The 14,290-nt window shown below is 33.4% G+C and overlaps 2 protein-coding genes across 2 annotated transcripts; both read left to right on the top strand.

Annotated features, from left to right (window-relative positions):
• Positions 1-247: 247 nt before the first annotated feature.
• On the top strand, positions 248-4,755 carry LOC139857638 (uncharacterized). Its single transcript, XM_071846456.1, has 8 exons — positions 248-926; positions 1,543-1,748; positions 1,846-2,272; positions 2,344-2,551; positions 3,245-3,352; positions 3,445-3,552; positions 3,641-3,710; positions 4,451-4,755. The coding sequence occupies exons 1-8, from the start codon at positions 697-699 to the stop codon at positions 4,525-4,527; spliced, it is 1,434 nt and encodes a 477-aa protein (XP_071702557.1). The 5' UTR covers positions 248-696; the 3' UTR covers positions 4,528-4,755.
• Positions 4,756-7,686: 2,931 nt separating this feature from the next.
• On the top strand, positions 7,687-12,551 carry LOC139858505 (uncharacterized). Its single transcript, XM_071847350.1, has 6 exons — positions 7,687-7,865; positions 8,911-9,202; positions 9,376-9,543; positions 9,740-10,224; positions 11,121-11,660; positions 12,453-12,551. The coding sequence occupies exons 2-5, from the start codon at positions 8,929-8,931 to the stop codon at positions 11,490-11,492; spliced, it is 1,299 nt and encodes a 432-aa protein (XP_071703451.1). The 5' UTR covers positions 7,687-7,865; positions 8,911-8,928; the 3' UTR covers positions 11,493-11,660; positions 12,453-12,551.
• The last annotated feature ends 1,739 nt before the right edge of the window (positions 12,552-14,290 follow it).

Here is a 14,290-nt window from a genome sequence, read left to right as displayed (position 1 = left end):
TTAGGTGATCAGTATATGATTTGAGGGGGATATTATAGATAATTTAGGCTCTTAATGGTTAAGAGAGTGTTTCATCTCTGAATGGTTCAGAGTTGAATTCTGAACCATTCAGCACCATATGTTATTCAGAGGTCAGAAATAAATGCACTGAATGCTGAATGATTCATCATTCAGTGCTAAACCATTTTATTAATTAGGTAAACAAATTTAGTAAAAGGTAACTAAAAATACCGCTCGCTGCAAACGACATAAAATATCTATGAAATAATTTGTAATTGTAAAGCTGATCTACATCTCCAACTCATCTTATTGCTTTTCCATTGATAATTGAATGCGTTTTCAGCTCGATCTATAACCTCACCATCGCAGGCAGCTGGAGTGTTTGGGGTTTCAGTTAAATTAATAATCGTATTAACAACTTTTAAATAATTAGATCATCACTGCCGTCGATTAAATCGTCGATGTTAGATAAACAGATATCGTCGATGTTAAATAATTGGTAAATTCAGTAATTGGCGATTCAACGGAATCTTGTCGGAGGGTTAATTTCACTTCAATTGTAAAACTGTTAGTTTGCATAATAATTTTGGTGTGGATGAATCATAAATTAGGGTGTGAGGTTCACCCTCTTTTGGATTAAAAACTAGGGTTTAGAAAGGGGTTTAGTGTTTTAGTATCCATTGAACAAAAGAGACTATGGGGAAAAAGAGAAAGAATGAGAGTGAAAAACAAGAAAGGAGAATACATCCCCGAAACAAATACTCCGATAACCCACCCGATTTTGCTGTTTTAGCATCCATTTACCCTTCATTTCAATCCTTTGTTTTTTATTCTCGTGATGGAAAACCTAAAATCGATTGGAAAGACTTTAATGCCACTCGTGAGCTCACTAGGGTTTTACTTCTTCATGATCACTCCATCACCTGGTATGTATGTATGTATGTATGTATGTATGTATGTATGTATGTATGTATGTATGTATGTATGTATGTATGTATGTATGTATGTATGTATGTATGTATGTATGTATGTATGTATGTATGTATGTATGTATGTATGTATGTATGTATGTATGTATGTATGTATGTATGTATGTATGTATGTATGTATGTATGTCTCCTAAATTAGTTAATGTTTATGTAGCTGAACCTGAAATTATTATTAGTCAAATTACTATTACTATTTCTTGATTCAAAGTTTGCAACTTTGTATTCACTGAGTATTAATTTTATCATACTTGAGTTTAAGCTGATTAGGTACTCATTTGATCTGTTTGGACTTTAAAAGTTTGAACCTTTTGTGAAAAATTACACTGTACTAACACAAAATTAAAGTCTTATACATCAAATAAACTTAAAGTTTGAACCTTCTTGTGAAAATTATAAGGATGATATAATATTTGTTATTACAAAATTTGAACTAGTAAACATCAAATTAATGTTAACATTTGAAATGGAAAATGTAGGCTGCATATGACTACTTAGAGTTCTTGTTCTGTTTAGTAAGATTTGTGATTGATATGAGCTGAACTTACAAGTGTAGGTGGATTCCTGATGGACAATTGTGCCCCACGGTACCTAACAGATCTAACTATATTCATTGGATCGAAGACCTTTTATCGTCTGACATAATACCTACTTCTCATGGAGAGGGTAATTTTGTAAAAGGACTTGATATCGGCACTGGGGCCAATTGCATTTATCCTCTTCTTGGTGCATCCCTTCTTGGTTGGAGATTTGTTGGAACAGGTACTCAACTTGTATTTATTATTGTTAGTTTTTGATTTGATTATTTGTAATGTTATGGATAATTTAATAGCTATAAATGTTGTTTGATTAATAACAGACGTGACAGATGTAGCACTACAATGGGCCGAGAAGAATGTTAAGGATAACCCACAAATTTCCGATCTAATTGTGATTCGAAAAGTTGACTTTGAGAAAGAGTTGACTGATGAAAAAGCAAACAATGGCGAAAGTTGTACGGACATTAGCCAACACATGGAGCGTTTAACGCCGTCATTAGTTAAAACACATTCTGATGCAAAAAACAGCTACCAGGGGCCACCGATACTTTTAGGTGTGGTCAAAGATGGTGAAAAGTTTGACTTCTGTATGTGTAATCCTCCGTTCTTTGAGACGATGGAGGAAGCGGGACTTAATCCGAACACCTCTTGTGGTGGGACCCCAGCAGAGATGGTCTGTGTTGGTGGAGAACAAGCTTTTATCAGTAGGATGATTCAAGATAGCATTCAACTTAAACAATCTTTCAGGTACTAATAATTCAGGTTTCAATGTTTCAATGTATAAATTATCTTAATTTGGGCGTTTGTGTGTCTTATAGATGGTACACATCGATGGTTGGAAAGAAATCGAATATGAAAAGCTTGATATCGAAGCTTCGTGAGGTGGGAGTTACCGTAGTTAAGACTACTGAATTTGTTCAAGGTCAAACGTGTCGATGGGGGATTGCATGGTCTTTTATTCCTCCGACTAAGAAAATAATATCATCTCATGTGGCATCGCAAAATGTACTCACGTTCATGCTCGAGGTCAGGATATTAATGACTTGTTATTTACAGTTGTTACTTACAAAACTATGCATGTTTGTAGTGTGATAAAATAGGGCTCAAAATGGATATCTAAGAATCTGCATGATAAATGTATATCTAAAAAGACCAAAATCCGATTCTCTTGTCGTAGAAGATTATTATCCTATTTTTTCAATAGTTAATAGTTTTATGATAACCATCCCAAGATAGCCTAGTGGTTGGGGCCCTGTGAACTCCTTGCGAGAGGTCGTGGGTTCAAAACTGGGTGGCCAGGAAGGTTTGGGAAACGGTCACGAACTGTTCCGGTTTGGCCGTGTACCTCAGAGTTAAAAATACACGTTAGTGTTATAATAAGGTTGTGTACTATGTATAAAACAACTATCTGTGAAGTAAATCATGTTTTTGAGAATTGAACATAACTTGTATGCATTATTTACTATGTTTATGTCATCAATATTAACTCATCATCAACTTATTCTATATGGTATAGTATAAGGTAACATGTAATGCCTACGCGATCCATATGCAATCAGTATATATGGCAAATAGATACTGACATAAATGATACTAGTAAATAAGATCACATTCGTATCGGTATGCAGTCCTCTGTACAAACTGCTTTGTAAATTTAAATCTGGTTTACACTTTATATCCTGAATCTAATACCAGCACCTTATTTGTTTCGTACTTTAGGGAATCCAACGTCAGTTCAACGCATTTCATGTTCTCCAATCAGTTGAAACCTTCTTCAAAACGAGTGGTGCATCCTGTAAATCAAATGCTGCCTCATTTCACGTTGATGTACTGCTCAATAACTCATAAATTCACACCATTATTCTCTTTTACACCTCTTCTATCTTTTTCCGAAATGTAATAATTTGACGAAATATCAGATACACGCAACCATGTCTCACTGCAAACAAGTCCTGGAGAATAATTCTAGGAATCTACAGGAAACTGAGTTGGATGATTATTCAAGTGATTTGAAGTTCCGTATAACAGTAAGTACGCTTACGATCTCAATTGTAATTTTGCTGTATTGATGCGTTTATGTTGAACTCGCTAGTGATTATATTTCGTTTTTTGTAGGTCTTTGAGCAGATTCCGGGCACTCTTTTAGTTAGAGGATCTTTAAAACCCGGGGAAAGCTTCGTGCCAGGTTTTTTCTTTGTTCTTGCATTATGCGCTATTTAGATACTTGCAGTACTAATGTTAATACCTAAAATTACATAACAATGTTGAAATAAATACTATATGAATGGAAAAATAAAAGTAATAATTTAGTTATCTAAATAAGTATGCTTGTATCTTGACAGATTCTCATTAATCACCTACCACATTTTTCTTCTATTATACATTTTACATACACATGTGTAACTTAAGATTTGAGATGGCAAAACAAGCTGGATAACGTCTCAAAATGGGCAGCTCTTGTTTATTTTGGTCAAAACGGGTCAGGTTTTGTTGGCCTACGATTGGTATGTCAAAATACATATACTGAATTATTTTAACAAATAATCTAGTTGTTTTAGTAAGATGATTGTGGAGGTTTTAATGCATCTAACGTACACTTTCCATAACTGATGACCCATTTCCAGCTATAACTATTCTTTTTTTCCATTTTACCTTGTTGACCCGTTACAGATAAAACATTTGACCCATATAAAAATAGGATATTACCACTTTAAAGTTATAGCACAGGTACTGTGCATATACATGTACTCTGTAAATGATATATTTATCATTTATCTGTAATTTAGTGATGCCCAGAGACTAATGAACAAAAGTAGATCTTAGATTTTAGATGAAATTGAAATTGAAATGTAAACCTACATCATTTGACGGTGGTTTTATAAATGGAATTGTTAATAAAGCCATTCTCGTGTCATTTGGTTGCAGGATTACTTTCGTTAATATTCTTGCAGTTGGAAGACGCCTTGAAAAATCAATTTTGCAGAGGCTTGAGTCATGCATGAAAGAAAACGCCCATATTTTTCTACTAAGATCCAATTTTGTTCCATTTCTTTTCCTACACCAACTCTTGCTTTTGATTAATTTATGCTTTGCTAAGATTTCTTTCATTGTGGTTTCAATATTACTCAAAGTTAACTACTTGTGGAAGATTAAATTGTACATAACGTACGCAATGAGGTATATAGTAATGGGTCGTGATTAAAATATACATACAGTGATATAGCCAGGTGGATATCTTATGAGATTATTACGGAGTACTACATTACCTCTTTAGATTTTACAAAATACAAAAAAAAAAAAAAAAAAAAAAAAAGGAAAAAAGAAATGGAATTAGTGAAACGGGCCAAGATTAAACGTATAACACTTAATAATGGAGATTTATGAGAATGAGATCACTTTTGGGGTTTCTCAATATATATATATATATATATATATATATATATATATATATATATATATATATATAGCAGCAGGATCAATGGGGAAGTAACCAAGCGGGGGGAAGCAAAAAAAAAAAATTTCGTTTTTTTTTGAATTTTTTTTTTCAGCATCAAGATCACACGAAAATATGAACATTTAGAAGAGACACCTCGTGATGAATGTTATTATTTAAGCGGGAAAACGATCGACAAAAATAACATTCAAGATAATATTGTTCGTGAAGAATATGAACGTTTTTTTTTCATATTTTGTGAAGTAAAATTTAGCCCGATTTAGAGTTTAGGGTTTAGGGTTTGGTGTTTTGGGTTTAAAAACCCCATCTTGGCCACGGAGGTTCACCCGCGATGACTCCGGGCTGCCCGCAAAGCGGGTAGTCGCCCTGGGATATAGTCGACTCGCATAGCGAGGAGGAAACCCAGGCTAATCAAAAAAAAAAAAAAAAAACCCTAAACTCTAAACCGTTCGTGTTAAAAACTCAATCTAAATCCTAAATCTAAACCCTAAATCTAAACCCTAAACCCTAAATTTCTAAACCCTAATATCTAAACCCTATAAACCCTAATATCTAAATTCTAATATCTAAACCCCAATAGCTAAAACCTCAAAATACGTTCGAAAAACACGATAATTGTTATATATTACTTTTTCGAGCGTTTTTCCGCTAAAATAAAAACATTTATCACAAAGTGTCTCTACTAAATGTTCATATTTTCATCTCATCTATAATGTTCGTGAACAAAGTTTTTTCAAAAAAAGAAAAAAAAAAGAAAGTTTTTGCTTCCTCCCGAATGGTTACTTCCCTCTTGATCTTACCACTATATATATATATATATATATATATATATATATATATATATATATATATATATATATATAGTTAAATAAAGAACCACTTAATGTGAACTTTTTGTTACAAAAGTATAAATATTGTAACGCTTTTTACCACTATTCTATTGTGATCTGTTTACAAAAAACACTAATACAATTGTGAACTTTTGTACAGATGATACGCACTAGTTGTTAGTTCTGTAGGTTATTTTTTTTTTTTAGTTCTCTATTGAACCTCCCTATGTGTATATATGTATTATTAAATTAATTCTTCTCAACCATTACTACTTTGACACATTATTCAAAAAGTGCTAGCAAAGTCCATCACTACAATCTGTTCGCACAACTTATCACAATCGTATCAGATCACCTATAAAATTTCAAAAGCCCTAAAAAGCTCTTTATCGTTACAAATGATCTTATGTATACTCAACCATATAATTGCATCTTCAAGTACATCATTATTGAATGTCAATATTATTTGAATGTATTATTACCTAATGGTCAAATGTACATGTTGTATGTTAATATTAATATGAAATATATTTATGGTTCTATGAGAGTTGTCATAACAAACGGTATATAAAAGTTAAACTCGTTAAAAGATCCGTGAATTCACAGGTTTGTTCAAGAAAAACTTATAAATAAGTTCAATCTATTTAAGGTGGCAATTTGAAACCATTAATGGTGTATATCTACCATCTATCTATAACCAAATAATTGTAATATATTAACATATTGAATCATTGTAATTTCAACAAAGAGTATAACATGATGAACTTATAGTGATCGACATTCAAATGCCAATGATCCGTAATATTATTGCATCAACCACGCCATCAACTTATGTACTCAAAACTCAGAATGTACTGCCCATGCCTAAAACGATGTTGAATATCGAGTTTTGACAAAAACTCGGTAGTATGAAAAAGTTATGATGAAATACAATGGTCATGGACAATAAGATGTTAAATATATAATATATAATGTGGTTTGAAAAACTACTACTACTACTACATGTCATCATTATGTAAGAATCGACGAAATTTGATCAAACTATAACACAAATATACGCAGTACCATATATGGAGTATGTTCTAAAAACAAGATGGTGATTGTAATTAACTTGTTTCTGTAGACCATTTGGTAAAAAACACGTATCATGGACCCTATTACTCCTTCATCAACACCTTTCCATTTATATGTAGAAAAGCACATATAAAATGGTCCACTTTCATGTATGGTTCGTTACCTTCTCTTATCACACCCAAGGTTGCAGAAATCGGTTCTCGGGGAGTTCTCGGCAGGGTCTCCAAAACGAGAACTCGGAGAACTCGGGGAGAACTCGGGGAGTTATCGGTGGTTGACTTTCGTTGACTTTTGAGATTTTATCTAGTTTTTTCCGAGATTTGACCGATTTTTCTGAGATTTGACCGATTTTTCCGAGATTTTACCGATTTTTCCGAGATTTGACAGATTTTTGGTCGTTGACCGATTTTTGACCGATTTCAAAATGAGTTCTCGCCAGGAATGAAATTCCGAGTTCTCGCCGAGTTCTCCCGATTTTTGCAACCATGATCACACCGCATTTTTAGTTCAGTTTTGGAAGATTCCGGCAGTTTGTGTGTAACGCCCCCAAAAGTTTAATTTAATGATACTTGTGGTAATAACCACACTTATTTGGGCCTTTTCCATATGATCGTTAAAGCTAAGAAAAACCAGGGTTAGTTAGTTAAACTAACAAAGGACTAAAGCTGAAAATTTGAGAAAAGGACTTTCTATGAAATATAGGAAGTAAAATGATGGTAGAAATTGTAAATTGGACATTGTATTTAAAAGGAAAAATTTGGAAACTTGTTCATTTCCATTAAAAATCAGAAAATTAGAGGATGTGTGTGGCGTGAACTGTGAACGAGCAAGAGGGGAGGCAGATCTATATCGAAACCCAATCTTCACATGCAATCACAAATTGAACGTCTAACATCATTTCAACTTCAGTGGAATCCATTATTTCATCATTCTCATCACTCTTTAGTGATAAATTGGGGATAGTAGAACCCTAGAAACCAAGGTATGAGTTTTAGTTAAATTGTTATGAAATTGATGAGGTTATCATGTTTAGTTAGTGTATTATGAGTTATTTACACTATGATTATGCTTAAAAACGAATTGTGGATGAAGAACATGTAATAAGTAGAAATTTTGCAAATGGGTTTCATTTAAAAGATGACGTTTTAGTAAAAGTTATGATTGAAAGTGGTCAATTATGATACTAAACTGTATTGTTAGTGATTTTCATGCTAGTTGGAAGATTTTACAATATTAATGATATTAAAAGAGTGGTATTAAGTTTAATATGATTGAAAGTTGATAATTGCACACCAAGTGTTTGATGATATGTCAATCTGGTGATGAATTGGTTTGATTTATTTTGATTTAAATTATGTTTTTCGCCGTAAAAAAAAAAAATATAGTAACTTAATTTCACTCTTTAAAAAATAAGGTTAGTTTATATATTGGAAATTAAATCCCAACCCAATTGTATCCAACCCATGTTTGCAATTAGCCCAAAATGAATGGTTACGTAAACGATGTGTAGATTGCTTTACCTTTAAACTTGTAAAAGAACTCCGATTGCTGACTGTTGTCTCCTGCGCTATGTGACCCGTTGTCTTGTTCATAGGAAATCACGTATAGTAAACTATCACTATCTATTCTCTATTGTATTTTTATGTCATAATCATATTAATACTACTACAAAAATTCATAATAAATAAATTTACTGCAATCAAGTAAACTTGTGAGCTATACATTCAAAATTTCGGATTGAGTATGTAATTATGTGTATCTTATGCTTATTGACCTTTGGATGTTTATACTTTTACTGCAAATTATCATTCTCTTACTAAGGGTTTATTTGTAACATACAATTGCATTTATTTTATTTAGCTTATTGTTTTACATAACGATGCACACAAATTTATATTAGTACTAGTGTTGATAAATATAGTAATTTGGTGGTAGCAAAATACTTAGTATATGGACAGTTTATATATATATATATTAATATATGTGTAATGTGTTCAGTTGTGACTCATTTTCTAATGTTTACACAGCTGTAGTTTTGACTCATTATGGATCTACTTCGCAATGCATATGCGGCTAATGCAGACGATGAGGATGAAGAACAAGAAAAACATGCCCCTCCACCATTCAAACGGGCCAAACCTGATTTTGCGCGTACAGTTAGCAAAAGTTTGCCTGCTGCTACTCTTGACCGATCACGAAATATTTCAAATGAAGCTCCAATCTCAGGCAGATACATATCGAAGAGAGAACGGGCACTTACGGCCTCAGCTCCTCAAACTTCCAATGCAGAACCCCCAACTTCTTCAGCTTGTTCAACTGGTTTGTTATCTGATTTTTTCAATATATAAGAATTCTACTATATGATTATTGGCACCTGTTTCTGAAGTTGTATTTCGTGATGTAGTTCTTTTGACTATTATACTTATTTCGTTATCTATATATTCAATGAAGTGTGTTAGTGAATTATTAATGAGATTATATTTTATTTTTAGTTCAAGGAAGCATTTCAGATTCGTACATACGAAAAGACATTGTGTCTTTGTTGAGGAATCGGACAGATGGCTCTAGAAATTTTTCTAGCTGCATACCTGAGAGGATGTCGACAAATCTTATTGGGCATACCAAGGCTGTGAATGCGATAGAATGGTCTAAAACACATTGTAAGATTCATCTTGAATACTGATTAAAAATCGTATTCCTCGTTTGGTGTCTCAATGATGCATATAGTTTTAATTAAGGGAAATTAAAGATAGCTGAATCCGTTTTATGTGTTATTTCTTGCTTTTGTTTCTTTACTGATTTGAAGTCAAAATTGATGTTTGCTAGTCTGATGTGTTTAATAAAGATAGTTTGCAGCTCATCTTCTTGCATCTGCTGGTATGGATTCTTCGATTTACGTATGGAATGTATGGAGCACGAAAGAGAAGAAAGCAAGGGTATTCAACGCTCATACTGCAGCAGTCAAAGACGTTAAATGGTCAGAACAAAGTCTTTCGTTACTCTCTTGTGGGTATGATTGTTGTTCAAGGTTATTTGATGTTGAAAAAGGGTTAGAAACTCACGTGTTTAAGGAGGATCAGATAGTTGGAGCTGTTAAATTTCATCCAAATAATGCCAACCTCTTTTTATCCGGTGGATCAAAAGGCGTTATTCAGTTATGGGATATTAGAAATGGAAATGCTGTTAATCGGTATATTCGAGGTCTTGGTCCGATTCTTGATTTAGAGTTTACGAATGATACTCGGCAGTTTATTTCTTCTAGTGATGAATCGAAAAGCAATATCAGTGAGAATTCGATTATTGTGTGGGATGTTTCGCGACAGGTTCCTCTATCAAACCAGGTAAATGCTCCACTGACATTCTTTAACTTTTAAGGTTAACTGGGTTAAAAATTATATGAAACTGATCGGACATATATAAACATTATATATATACTGCTTTATAAGTTAGATTGGCTTGTAACTATATAGTTTATTACATTTTTATAAAGAAGTTTTGTATAAGAAGTCTAAAAACAAGAATGAAAATGTGTTTGGGTTAGAAAGACCCGACCTAACCTGATTTGACTACCTGATATGTCAAAAGTGAATATATTATCCCCCACAACCCATATTAGTGGTATTTCAGTAGAGTCAGATACAATTATACCTTGCAAACGGGTCAAGTAGGGTCGGTTTGGGTAACAGGTCAAAGTGGTATTGGGTTGAAATGGGTCATGGGTCAAACGGGTCGGATTTTAAACGGGTCCAAATGGGTCAGGTTGGGTAATGGGTCAAAACAGGTCATAGGTCAAATGGGTCCAAAGGAGTCATACTTTTACATTTGATTTTTACATTTATGATTACGTTTTACGTTTGTATTTACATGTTATGTTTATAATTTCACATTTATATTTACGTGTTACGTTTGACGGATGAAAGTTGTTATGATCTTTGTGCTCGACCCATTTGACCCATTCACAAGACCTGTTAGACCTATCCGTATTTATTGAGCTTTAGGAATTGATACCCACTTGACATGTTCCTTTGTATTTTGTATAGGACCCAATAGGTTGGAGGGAAATCCGTTGGACCTTTTTTTTTTTAAGTTTTGGTTTACATTGCTAGGCATAATTTTTCTCAAGACCCAGTTTACCCGAAAGCTTGACCCAGTTGACCCAAATTTGAGAGTATGGTCTCAATTGCCAGGCATAGATACAATGCACAACTGAAACTAAATTCCATGCTATAATTTTCAGATCTATATTGAAGCTTATACTTGCCCGTGTATACGACATCATCCATACGATCCATATTTCGTGGCACAATCCAACGGAAACTACATAGCAATTTTTTCTTCTAAACCACCGTTTAGGCTCGATAAATACAAGAGATACGAAAGCCATGGTGTGTCCGGGTTTCCCATTAAGTGCGATTTCAGTCCAGATGGCAAAAAACTGGCCTCAGGTTCCTCAGATGGATGCATTTATTTCTATAATACCAAAACATGCCAGCTCATCAAGAAAATCAAAGTTTATGAACAAACATGTGTAGACGTAGTGTTCCATCCCATCTTATCAAACGTAATTGCTTCGTGCAGTTGGAATGGTGAAATCTCAGTGTTTGAATGACACAAAATGGATGTTTTATGATTGGTTTGTTACAGACAAAAAAAATTAATAGCAATGAATGTTGATTTGAACGTGGGCTCGTGTTAACATTTGTTTGGGCTGATATGCTTCTGTTTCTGGAGTATTTGAGATCATGAAATGTCGTATTCGAGCTCTAATGACCCACAGGTATATTATTGATGACTTGCATTATTCCTGATTGAAACATGCTTGTGTGTTGGTCCTATCTGAAGTGTTTGACACACTTAAAGCCGAAAACATAGCCGAATTTTTGGCTGACTTGTCTTAAATGCTCCAAACAGTCAATTACTTATCTCATATTTTGATGGGCCTGAGCAGAGATTAGTTTGTTTTGAAGTAATTTCTACATTAATAGATTGATGGTTTCTTAAACCCTAATCGATAAACTAGACTGATAACTTGCGGGTCAGTTTTTAACTAAGGTTGATATTATCTGACTTGGATCAAGTTTCTGCAAAAGCATTTTGGGGGTCAAGAAAATAGTGTTTTTTTAGAACTTGTTTGTGAATGTTTTTTATTTTTTATTTATTTTTTTTTTTTACGAGGAACCCCACTATGGGCCAGAGCACATTGACCCCCCACCGCAGGTAAACCCCGGGTAAACGGCAAGCCAGCCCTCCACCGCTACCAGGTAAGGCATTCTCCAGTTTGGTCATTAAATGCGGGCACCCCTTAGGATTGAACCCGAGACCTCCCCTTCACTGAAAGTGCTGGTGGCCATCCAGGCCTGGCCTGGCCTGGATGGTTTGTTTGTTTGTGAATGTTGATTTGGGTATAAGTAGTACTCCATTATTGTGCATTCATTAAGTTATGGGCAAGAGGCCAATGATGAAATGATGAATCAACAAAATGTGGATCATGGAGTGTTGATATTATTTGTAGCCTTGTAGGGATAAAATGACATACTGGTTCCCACTAATTTTTATGTTTCTTTTGTAGGTGGGACCAACAAATATCTATTTTACTCCCTCATTTCTGAAACAAAGTCAAATTTGTTTTCTTTTATGGGCTTTCTTTATTTACTTATGCATGTATGCTAATTATTTATAGAAAAGGACTGCTAAACAGATAAATGAAAATTATATGATAATATGTCTAAACTAGTTATCGAACCCTCGCTTCGCGTCGGGGTTTTGATTTTCAATGTATTTTATTGTGTTTAGTTTGTAAAATTATTTCGTGGTTAATGATCATGTCGTTGAAGTGCAACTCGAGTCGAACTAAAAGGTATAACATGTTAAAGATTTAAATGTTATTTTACATCTCCGCGTTTCGCTATGGAATTGTCGACTTTTAAAAATTTAACGCAAAATCAACGTGTATGAAAAGTACCTCAAATGTTTATCGTTTTTAAAAAAACGTCTGTTTTGCCTATAGTTAGTGACATTGTGTTCCTAAAATTATTTTGAGTTTAACGATGTTGTCGGAAAAATTTATCTCGTTGCGAACGAGAAGATATGACCCGTTGAATATTTGGGTGGAGCTTAATTAATATTTTTTATGAAAATAGTTATTTGACACTTTACCCTCTGTTTGGGGGGTCGGTTTTATTTTTTGAACAAAGTTGGGGGGCTTTATTTGGGAAAAGGAAGGGAAAAGTTAAAAAAAAAACTTGAAAGGACGAAAATGCCCCTGATTACTATTCACCATTTTTGTGTAATAGGTAATATAGTAATTATATTAGTTAATATAGTAATTATATGCATCCTTGGAGCAAATAATAATGTTATTAATAGTAATATCATGTTAACCATTCCATCAATCTTGTTTAATATGGATAGTCAGTTTAGCTACATTCTACTTCATGGGGATAACAAGTATATCAATTTGATCTCTTATTTAGAAGAAATCATGCAGTTAACAACAAAAATAGCGCATGCCTATGGCCAATCAACAACAAATGTTCATATATTATAACTTATATATTATACATTTTGAGGTGGTCAGGTTAAAGTGTTGATCATAATAATCTGCTTATGTCACTTACATGAAATAATCCTTCCTCCTCATGTAACATGAACATGTAAAACCTCACCGTTTATATTTTCAATTTCAAACATGTTATAATCAATATGGATGATGGATGATATGGATGATGGATGACTAAGGACAAGGTTCTCCAACTTTATAGAAACCTTTATGGGCGTTTGGTTAACGGTGTAAAGAATGCGTTGTAATTTTGTTTGACTAAAATTTATAATTACTTTCTTTTTTAATCATCATCTACATTTTCTTCAAGACCATTATGTGAATTTCCTTGCATTGTGAAATAAAGTAGAGTATAGAATAGTTTTGGTATTAGTTGAAATAAGCGTGGACTAAGACTAGTAGTAGTGGTTAGTGGTCAGTGGTCAAGCGGACTATGGGTCGAATTGGGCCCACATTGTCGGCTGCACCCACAACATGAAAAGATGGCCTAAAAGCTTCCCACCACCACCACTTAAAGAAATATAATCTTTTTTATAATTAATTTACTAGCTATTCTAACAAAACTTACACATGCAATCTAAATATGAGCATTTTATCTTTCAAATTATTCATAGCTTCGTTCTAATGTTATTTGATGGAGATATGTCATACCAAGTTTCTTATTTTAAGATAATTATAGTCTATGTAATATTTTTTTATTCGGACTTGCAAAATATGTCTAAACATACCTTAGTTGTGACACTGGTGTCGATTTCATGTATTGTTAAAACAATGAACGTTTAATAGTTATACATTACCATTTATTTTCATCTGCATACTAGAATTTTGTCTTTTTTTTTTTTTTTTGA

Source organism: Rutidosis leptorrhynchoides, chromosome 7, assembly GCF_046630445.1.
Source record: "Rutidosis leptorrhynchoides isolate AG116_Rl617_1_P2 chromosome 7, CSIRO_AGI_Rlap_v1, whole genome shotgun sequence".
Lineage (NCBI taxonomy): Eukaryota > Viridiplantae > Streptophyta > Magnoliopsida > Asterales > Asteraceae > Rutidosis > Rutidosis leptorrhynchoides.
This window is presented reverse-complemented; position numbering and strand designations above follow the sequence as displayed.

Bases quoted from the DNA above. Each gene is read 5' to 3' on its own strand.
- LOC139857638 (XM_071846456.1), top strand. From the start codon at position 697: ATGGGGAAAAAGAGAAAGAATGAGAGTGAAAAACAAGAAAGGAGAATA. The intron at 1,749-1,845 runs GTACTCAACTTG...GATTAATAACAG, and splicing joins TTGGAGATTTGTTGGAACAG to ACGTGACAGATGTAGCACTA. The intron at 2,552-3,244 runs GTCAGGATATTA...TTCGTACTTTAG, and splicing joins TACTCACGTTCATGCTCGAG to GGAATCCAACGTCAGTTCAA.
- LOC139858505 (XM_071847350.1), top strand. From the start codon at position 8,929: ATGGATCTACTTCGCAATGCATATGCGGCTAATGCAGACGATGAGGAT. The intron at 9,544-9,739 runs GTAAGATTCATC...GATAGTTTGCAG, and splicing joins AGAATGGTCTAAAACACATT to CTCATCTTCTTGCATCTGCT. The intron at 10,225-11,120 runs GTAAATGCTCCA...TATAATTTTCAG, and splicing joins AGGTTCCTCTATCAAACCAG to ATCTATATTGAAGCTTATAC.